This window comes from Haplochromis burtoni, unplaced genomic scaffold (assembly GCF_018398535.1).
Source record: "Haplochromis burtoni strain Fernald_Lab_line unplaced genomic scaffold, NCSU_Asbu1 Contig_253, whole genome shotgun sequence".
Lineage (NCBI taxonomy): Eukaryota > Metazoa > Chordata > Actinopteri > Cichliformes > Cichlidae > Haplochromis > Haplochromis burtoni.
This window is the reverse complement of record NW_024582614.1, coordinates 429637-439379: the sequence shown is the minus strand read 5'-3', so window position 1 is coordinate 439379 and position 9743 is coordinate 429637. Positions and strand designations below refer to the sequence as shown.

The 9743-nt window shown below is 40.1% G+C and overlaps 2 protein-coding genes across 7 annotated transcripts in view; one reads left to right on the top strand and one right to left on the bottom strand.

Annotated features, from left to right (window-relative positions):
• LOC102295009 (intercellular adhesion molecule 1) overlaps window positions 1-5759 on the top strand; it is a 7641-nt gene extending 1882 nt beyond the window's left edge. Inside the window, exons 2-7 of one of the 4 annotated variants that reach the window (XM_042227309.1) lie at window positions 658-832; window positions 1223-1298; window positions 3872-4010; window positions 4085-4402; window positions 5236-5463; window positions 5657-5759. In XM_042227309.1, coding sequence (XP_042083243.1) covers window positions 658-832; window positions 1223-1298; window positions 3872-4010; window positions 4085-4402; window positions 5236-5463; window positions 5657-5727 — 1007 coding nt within the window. In that variant the 3' untranslated portion in view covers window positions 5728-5759. The remainder of the gene's footprint in view (window positions 1-657; window positions 833-1222; window positions 1299-3871; window positions 4011-4084; window positions 4403-5235; window positions 5464-5656) is intronic. The other 3 variants (XM_042227310.1, XM_042227311.1, XM_005938470.3) reach the window with 3 other exon arrangements.
• Window positions 5675-9743, bottom strand: part of LOC102294115 (ubinuclein-1) — a 9090-nt gene continuing 5021 nt past the window's right edge. For 2 of the 3 annotated variants that reach the window (XM_014338802.2, XM_005938466.3), the window contains exons 9-15: window positions 9247-9376; window positions 9030-9154; window positions 8548-8628; window positions 8295-8438; window positions 8152-8199; window positions 7462-8045; window positions 6732-6886 (exon numbers count right to left, since the gene is read on the bottom strand). In XM_014338802.2, the coding sequence (XP_014194288.1) occupies window positions 7484-8045; window positions 8152-8199; window positions 8295-8438; window positions 8548-8628; window positions 9030-9154; window positions 9247-9376 (1090 nt within the window). In that variant the 3' untranslated portion in view covers window positions 6732-6886; window positions 7462-7483. Of the gene's footprint in view, window positions 5776-6731; window positions 6887-7461; window positions 8046-8151; window positions 8200-8294; window positions 8439-8547; window positions 8629-9029; window positions 9155-9246; window positions 9377-9743 lie in introns of those variants that run through there. The other variant, XM_014338803.2, reaches the window with a different exon arrangement.

Sequence of the window (9743 nt, the reverse complement as noted above, 5' to 3'; positions counted from 1 at the left end):
AAAAAGTACATTTAAAAAGTCACTGTCTGCAGTGTTTTTGTAGATACTTTCATTTTCAGAAAGCTCACAATGAATTTTTAACAGTTTTTTTTTTTTTTTTTTTAAACAAGCACAATGGATGAACCCCAAAAAGTTGATTCTGTTCATCTGGATGTAGCGTTTTCAGTGGGAGAAACGTTTGTCCCTCATTCAGTCTCAACTGAAGAAGTTGCTAGAGTTTCTCCCACTGAAAACTCTACATCCAGATGAACAGAATCAACATTTTGGGATTTCCTTACCTGGATGATTGAGCCTGCATGAAATATTTTATAGTATTTTGAGGTTTTCTTCCAGTTTATTAAAAAAAAGTACACGTAACACAAGGTTTTACAGTATTGCTGCCCCACAGATTGAACTTAGACAGAAAGGTACAACATGCAGTCTAAAGTTGCATAAGCTGACATTCGTAAGGAAAGCTTTAGCAACTAAAGACTTGGATTATTATAGTAAAGCGAGGAAAATTAGATCTTTTTTATTTCTTAGTTAAAACATGTTGTGTGGATTTCTGATAAAAATAAAAGTGCAAAATGATTTTGCACAGACTTTAAAGATACAGTACACAGTGTTTACTTTCATGACTTATTATATCTTGCTCTTTCTCCACTCCCTTAACCTCAGGTACTTCATACCCTGTTTTCACTAACACACCATCTCTTTCACCAGAATTCGCACTTCCCTTTCCAAATGTCAGCCTTGTCGCTTCTCCCATCACACCTGGAGAATCAACACAAAGTGTCCTCTGCCCTCTAAAGATATCACCCTCCACTGTGGTGGTCAGGTATGGCAAAAAAGAGTGAGTGATTATTTCAGGCTGACGTAGGTGGTCAGTGATAAGAGTCTGTGTGCACTAACTTGCCGTTCACTCATCTGTGCAGTTTAAAGCCTTTTTGGACAGTAAAATGATAGCTTGGTGTCACTCAGACATGGTGACCTTGTGGTATTTCATTGTTCAGAAAGGTTCACGAGGTTTTGACCTTGCAGTCCTGTTATGTTGAGCTTCTGAAATCTATGGTGCAAAGATCAGCACTCTGATTTTTATCTTGGATCAATTTCCAACTATTAAATATTTCAGTTGCTGTCATGACTTGTATTGAAATGTAAGAGGCAACGTCAAGAAAATGTCACCAAATTAACAGAATCATCTGCGTGTCTGAGGGAATTAATTGTGTATCTCCTTTTACAGGTTTGGAGATCCAGTCAAAGCTAACTGCTCCATACAAAGAATGGGGTATTTTGGCATTGGTTGGGAAGTCCCACTGGTAGGTTAATCAGTGTTTGATTATACACAGTGTTTTATATGTTGAGAACCAAACAACACCCACTAACTAAACTAAATATAAGGCTTATATCCTCACTTTGTAGTTTTACATAAGAGAGCTGTATATTTTCATCACACAGTCTTCACAACTTCATATCCAATGCAAAGAGAGTTATGATAAGTGTGAAGTGTATTGGGAAATAAAGAAAGAGCACTGCAGATGCAGTATTTGCTTTGAGGGCGTTGACTGAGAAGTATTGAGAAGGTCAGGAGTTGCACTGTGTTTGTGGATCTAAAGGACATGATAGGGTGCCAAGATAGGAACTGGGGTACTGCCTGAAGAAGTCAGGAATGGCAGAAGATGCAAGGATGATGCCAGACATGTCTGAGGACAGCGAGACATTGGTGAGGTGTGAGTACATCAGGGATCGGCTGTGAGCCACTTCTTGTTGACAGTAGTGATTGACAGTCTGACAGATGAGGCGAGGCTGGAGTCTGCATGGACTATGATGCTCACTAATGAAATTGTGATCAGTAGTGAGAGTATGGAGTAGGTGGAAAAGAACCTGGAGACGTGGAGGTATGCTCAGAGGAGAAGAGGAATGAAAGTACAACCAAAACAGGATAGATGTGTAAATCAGAGGAAGACAGATGAAAAGGTTACCATGGAAGCAGCAGAAGTGGTGAAGGTAAATTCAATTCAATATTATTTATATAGGAAAAACTTTTTAACGAGAAGAAACCCATGGAAGAACCGTGCCCAGGGAGGGGCAGGCAATTGTTGAGATTGGTTGGGGGTGAAGAGAAGAACACAGGAAAAAAAGACACTGTGGAAGAGAGCATAATTTCAGCATAATTGTCAATAAGGAAAGTCTTAAGAGTAAACTTAAAAGTAAAGAGGGAATCTGTCTCCTAAATTCAAACTAGGAACTGGTTCCACCAAAGAGGAGCCCGAAAGCTGGAGACTGTCTCCCATTCTACTTTTTAATACTCTAGGAACCACATGTGAACTCAGTCTGACTGTGAAGTGATCGGATGGGGTGATACAGTACTAAAAATTCTTAAAAGACTTATTTTGGAATGATGATTTTGAATCTGATTCTGGATTTAACAGGGAGCCAATGAAGAGAAGACAATATAGAAGAAATATGTACTCTCTTACTAGTCTATGTCAGTATTCTTGCTGCAGCATTTCACCTCAAGTAAAGGCATTTCAGGGAGTTTTTAAGGCATCCTTATAATAATGCATTACCGTCATCGAGCCTAGATGTAATAAATGCATGAACTAGTTTTGGAGGTCCACCTACATTGTTTTTTGTAAAAAAGTGATTGCCCCCTAAATCTAATAACTGGTTGGGCAACCCTAAGCAGCAACAACTGCAATCAAACATTTGTGATCACTGGCAATGAGTCTTTTACAGCACTTTGGAGGAATTTTGGACCACTTGTCTCTGCAGAATTGTTGTAATTCAGCCAAAATCGAGGGTTTTCAAGCATGAATTACCTTTTTAAGGTCATGCCACAGCATCTTAATCTGATTCAGGTCAGGACTCCAAAGCAGTCCTGCTCTTTTTCTTAAGTTAGAGGTGGACTTGCTGGAGTGTTTTGGATCACTGTCTTTCTGCAAAAACCAAGTGCTCTTCAGCTTGAGGGCACAAACAGATGGCTGGATATTCTCCTTCAAGATGTTTTGGTAGATCCATGGTTCCATTTACCAGATCAAGTCTCCCAGATCCCTAGGCAACAAAGCAGCACTGGACCATCACATTACTGCCACGTTTTACTGTTGGTGTGTCGTTCCTTTTCTGAAATGCTGAGTTACTTTTATGCCACAAGTAATGGGACACACCCAGTCTGACCATTTTTCAAGGCTTGGAGATCATCACGATGTTTTCTGGAAAACTGAACTACGCCTTTATGTTCCTTTTGCTCAGCAGTGGTTTTCATCTTGGAACCATTTGAGGACATTTTTGCCCAGTCTCTACCTTATGGTGATGTCATGAACACTGAACTGAAGCAAGAGAGGCCTACCGTTCTTTGTTCCGGGGTGGATGAGTCGTTGCTGAGGTCCTGGGGTAACTTTGTTCAGCCAGTGAAAGTTCACCACTGTTCCAGGTTTTCGCCATTTGTGGATAATGTCTTTCACTGTGGCTCGCTGGAGTCCCATAGCTTTAGAAATGGCTTTATAACCTTATCCAGACTGAGATCTGAGTTACATCGTTTCTCACTTGTACCCGAATTTCCTTCGATCGCAGCATGATTTCTAGTTTTGGAGGACTTTTTGGTCTACTCTACTTTGTCAGGCAGGTCCTATTTAAGAGATTTGATCGAGCACAGGTGTGGCAGTAATCAGACCTGTGTATGGCTACAGACGTTGAACTCCGCTTTTCAAAGACGTGATACATTTGAGAGTGTGTTTGTGTGTGTGTTTTACACACACACACACACACACACACACACACACACACACACACACACACACCATTGTGTTTATTGTTCATTGCCTTCACTTGAGGAAAAAAGAAAAAGAAAAATCTGAATAGCTTTGCGATTTGTTACCCTTTGCCACTCCAGAACCGTCCTAACTTTACATCACAAGGTTTTCTGATCTGGAGTGTTGAGAAGATGACTGACTGGACCATCAAGCCTGTGTGTTTTGCCCTATCTGAACAGGGAGGACAGTGTTACAGTAAACTCACCCTAATAGTCTACAGTAAGTCAACAGCATTATCCTTCTGACATGCATGAAGCACTTTACATGGCTGATATGCCAACCTCTCTCCACAGAGCCTCCAGACAGAGTATCCATCACATTTCTAAATCACAGTGAGTCACCGTTTGAGGGTGATCGGTATACTCTACAGTGCCACGTTACAGAGGTTGCGCCTGCTGAAAACGTCCTCGTGACCTTCTACAGAGGGGAGAAAATGCTGGCTCAGATGCACTCGAATACATCCAGTGAGAAGAAACCAGTGACTCAGAGCTTCACTCTGAACATCGTATCCAGTAAAGAAGACACTGAAGCTCAGTACTGGTGTGAAGCCAAACTTGAGCTGGGACCTGAAGGACCACAGCACCTTCCAGTGATGGCGTCACAAAGACTCTGTAAGTGAAACCAGTGATCTGCGCTACAAATTTTTGGAATTTATGTGGATTCTGTTTTTTAATTTCCCCTTTAGTTCTTTTTCCCCTCTCCACATCTTTAGGATCCCTCTTTGCTTTTTCTGTAAGGCCAAAAGGGTAGATGCAAGCTATTTGCTTCAAACACTGCAGCATCCATTTAAAACACGTACATTTTGAGCTCCAGTTCTGCCACCTGGAGCTTTCCCAGCATCACTGAACAACTACTTACCCAGGCTACATTTAATGTGCATATGGTTATCAAAGCTTAAAACAGCATAACAGCTCTAAGTATAACCTGATCTGCTCAGTGCGCAGGATGCAATATTATGGTAAAGCCACAACAGCATTTCCAAAATTGCTTTTTTTACATGGGAGTGACAACAGTGCAGAAAATACAGCAAAGAATATATCAACACAGTTCAGGTGTGGATAATCCTAATATTTATTTACTTATTGACTGTGGAAAATGACCACCAGAGCTTCTGCCATAGTCACAATATATGCACTGTCAATAACATATGACTGAAGACTTTCTGCTCTACAAACCAGTTTATCACTCAAGAAGCATTTTAATGAGGCAATATAAAGCTGTTGTGTAATGTTTCCTCTTGCAAAAAGAATCACATATATAAACTACTTCAAATGAAACTGCACTCTTTGTTCTCCGGTCATATACCGTCAGCTGTAAAGTGTTACATAGAACTGCTTAAACCATATTTTTCTTCTTACTAGAAAAGTGAACAAACAGAGCTTCTTTCGTTAGATAAAATGTAGTAGGTGTCTTTTCTTCCACTGATTGTTTTTCCTTGTTTCAGTTGCACCACAGCTTAGCTGTCCTGTAAAACTTAAGGTGACAGAGGGCGAGAGATTCCCATGTGAGGTGACAGGAAACCCTCAGCCATCAGTGACCTGGTTCAGAAATGGGCAGATAGTTGCCCCACCCTCTCATTTAAATAAAAAGGACGCTGGAAATTACACAATCCAAGCTAAAGGATTATTTTCAAAAAACTTCACAGTGGAAGTGAAAATCCTTCCTGCCAGAGGTAGGGTTGTCTGCATTACTACTGAACACAATTAAATGTTCCCTGTTAACATTTCCACTTTCATTGTTCCAAATCATCCTTCCTGGAGTTTGAGAAAGCTTTTGTTCTGATATATGATCATGTAAATGAGAAGAATCCTAAACTGAAGGTTTGGAGTAATCTTGTGCTGAAAACAGTTTCTTCTGCTTTCCAGGAACTGCAAACAGCTGTTGTGGACATTTCTTGCTGCTTGTTCTTCTTACCCAGATGATAACTCACGTGTAAAACCTTAAAAGTTCCTCTTTCCACGTTACTTGGATAAAAGTGCTCCTGCTGTAGAAAATGCAGAGAAATGTTCATTGCTGTGTCATTCCTTGTGTCCTCAAGGCTCAGCTTTGAATTTGAATGTCTTTATGTGCATTTCAAAAACAGTGGAGTCTCACTAAAAGCAGATGATGCTCTCTAGTTGTTCTTTTTAATCGTTTTGTTGCTGAACTTCTGTCCAGGTACATGTTCTTATGTAACTAAGCTGCCTTTGTTATCTGCCCAAAAGGCAAAGTTCACATCTTCCAGACTGAAAGCTTCTCTAGAAAGAAATTCACATTTTAGTCCTTAATCACTCAGTGTTCATGGGTATGTGAAAGCAGTATGATTTAGTTAAAAACAATTTACTTTTAAAGAGCTGAAACTGGAAATAAGGCGAGACAGTCCAGCAAAGGCATCCAGAAAGATATCTGGTTGTCTTATTTTCTTTTGAACATCACAATGGTGTTTCATTACTATTTGATATCTGAAGAAATGCTGAGTTACGCCCCCATCCTGCCATGTAAAGAATCCAAGAGTTTTTGGAAGGATTTTCTTTGGATTTGGAAAACTGGATCAATGTGTTGATGTGGGTGAGGGTAAAAAATTTAAATAAATCATTGGGCATAATGTATGTGTCAACCCACTGTCCTGCTCCACCCCCTTTTAGAAACTGTCTGGGTTAGCTGTCAAAGCAAAAGCTGCACCCAAATGGTACAAGAGGCTAACAGCCTGCTCTTTAGTTGGGTAACTTTAGACTTCCTCATCGTCCTTTAGGCTCGTTGAGACATTTTATTTTTACATCCTTATTCACAGCTCCTGCATTACTCCTTGCAATACTTTCATTGCACAATAAATTTCAGCTTAAATAAGCTGACTAGGCAGTTGAACTTTGTTGTTTTGAGTCATTTGTTACTAGCCTCAGTCAAGTTGGTAACATGAATCATTACTAAAACCTTCAGTTGCTGTACAAAATGTTAAGAAAATAAAGCACCAAATAAACAGCTATGACATGCTCTCTTTATTATGTATTAAGTGAAAGTGTGTAGTTTAAGACATTAACTTTGTTGATTTTAGTATAAGAACTACTCCATTAGAACCTCATCATGTGCCCAGTTCATCTTCAACGATTCTGCTCCATCTAAAAAGAAAAAACATTTTATCTACTTGACAAAATGTAAATAAAGCTTTTATTTTGACATTGAAACTTATTGGAATACATAAAGCATCTTGTAGCAATTGATGTGTTGCGTTTGATAAAAACGTAAACTACTAAACCATGATGTCACACACTGGTTTGGTCCCACAATGAAGTTTTTGCTGCCATTGTCGTTTAGAAACCATTAGCTAACACACATCCTGGATAATCCTCTCACTCTTATTAGACAGAATGCAGGTTTCAGGATTTTGGAGCCAATTTTGAACCTTGGAGCTACAGCCATCTTTTATTTTGTCTAAATATGAGATTTGAATTTGAAATAAATTTTGTTTCAAGTACAAACATGTCCCTTCGGTTGTTGATTTTTGTCATTTTGAGCATTTCTGATCATTTTAGTTCAGTTCTATAAAACTGCTATCCAATTAATTCCCTATATCATTGGAGTGTCCCCTTTTCATCCCCTTTTATTAAGACAGAAAGAAAACTGAACATGAGGAGCACTACTCTAAATTCAGAGTTGTTGTAATGTTAGAGTAAAAAGAAAATATACAACTTACTGCATGTCTTTGTTGAAGGTTGTCATTTTGTAGCACCATCACCTTCAGAGACTCTGTGCACCTGAACAGCATCTGCATGTTTGGTGCCTCCAACCTGAAGCATCTGAGGCAAAATGTCACCACATATACTCTGTGCTGGGAAACCAACTGGGCTGGACTGAGGAGGAGGAGGAGGGAGTAGGGGAGAACTCTGTGTCTCCGAGAAGCTCCAGTGATGAACAAAACACTTGGTTTTTGCAACTTCTGCTAGGAGCTCCTGGAGCCCTGGGAGCTGTTGCTCCTGAGCCAGGGCTTGTTCAGCAAGGAGATCCAGGAGGGAATGAGTGGGAGTGGGTGTCTCATCAACTTGAGATTTCTCCGACTCTGCATTTGAGGTGGCTCTGACATTCATTTCCACTTTTTTGACCTCGCCCTTCTTCGTGGCAGCACCCTCGTGAACAACAGAACAGAGTATATCGGAGCCTTCGGTGAAGGCAGAAGCTGCTCCTGTGGACATTTCTGTCAGCGGTAAATTTCCCCGATCGCCATTACAGTCATCTGAGAATGAACATGACTGCTTCTTCTCACACTTGGCCTTCTTCGTTCTAAACATGTGAAACAATGCTTGCATTTTTGGTAAATAACTTTAAACATTTTATGTAGAAATTCATACAAATAACAGCATTTAATTCCACCCATCGCTGCACTCACAGTAATGACGAGAGATGTAACAATTTCCTGCTCTCCTTCATCAGAACCCTGAGAGAGAAAAAAGACATTTAAGTCGTAACATGTGTATAGTTAAAAGTATGAAAATAAAGTTTCAGGACTGAAACTGCACCATTATAGTTTACCTTGATTGCATCCACCCTTTTGGCCAAAGCGGTTTGACCTCATTGTCAAGAAAGATCTTGAGATGCTCTTCAACCTCCTGTTCCCCCTTCCTTTCCTTTTTATAATTGTCTGCTTTTGCTTTCAGCACTTGGCCCAAACACTCTCTAAATGACAGAACAGGTCAAAGTGTCCGTTTTCATGGACTAAAGCACAGTTTTAAAAGCTCTTACTGAAATAAAACATGTTAACACGTGATTGATCTTTACAGCTTACCTGATCTCCTCATTCCACTTGAACACTTTCTTAGGACCTGCTTTTCTCCCAGTTTTCTCCTCATCATTGTCCTCTGTTGCTCTTTAGATAAACAGAAAATGCCATTATCACAGAGGGCTAGGGATGGTTCCCAGTAGTCCAATTCTCTTTGCAAGCACCTGCACAGCCAACATGCTAATGCTAAGCTAGCCTAGAAGCCAGAGTGCTGTTAAAGCTGAGTAAATGCTGATCCCAGCCTAGCAGTTGCATGTACATGCTGTAGAGTAATGCTCATGTCGCATCTGCCTTTTTGAAATTGTACAATTTGGTTGTGTCAGCCATAAGAAAAGATTGTAATATTTAAATACAGCCACAACTGTGGCAAAGAATGGGAGATGAGACAACGTGGTAAGTAGGAAAGGAGATTTTATTTTGTTAAATAAAATTATAGACACTAGTAGCTGATAGTCTCACCTCCATTTTCCAAGAATAAATGAACTTACTTTGAAGTCTTGACTTGTTCATATGCCTGACATTCTTCATTGAAACATGAAATCTGCTCAGGCATAGATCTTCCAATGGCATCTTTAAGTTTCTGCATGGGATTTTCCACCCCAGGGGGCTCCCCCTTATCAAGAGCACATAAGAAGCAGGTCACACAAGTATAAATAATTTACAACTCTGTAATAGAAATGCAGCTGAACACATGAGCACACTCACCACTTGTGCGATTAGCAGTTTCTTTACACGTTTGAGAAGCGTATCTCTGCTACAGGGCAGGAAAGACGACAGGTGTGTGTACACCTTGGAGCGCAGTGACCCACTCTGCTCCCGACACTGTAACTCAATGCTGTGCCAAAACACCAAGAGCAGAAACATGCATTTAAACACCACACTCAATATCTCAGGTGGAACAGGTACACATTTAGTTAAAGGGTTAGTGAGTTATATACTGCTTTGTATACCTTTGAGCATGCAGCCATAAAAGCGGCTTTGTGACGCTGCACCTACATAGCTACTATCTTTTTATGCCATGCTAATCTGTGTGTAAACCGGTTAAAATTTGCAAAGGAGATTATTTGAAATCTTAGGCATGAGTATAGGTACAGTGGGACAAAAAAGTATTTAGTCAGCCACTGATTGTGCAAGTTCCCCCACCTAAAATGATGACAGAGGTCAGTAATTTGCACCAGAGGTACACTTCAACTGTGAGAGAC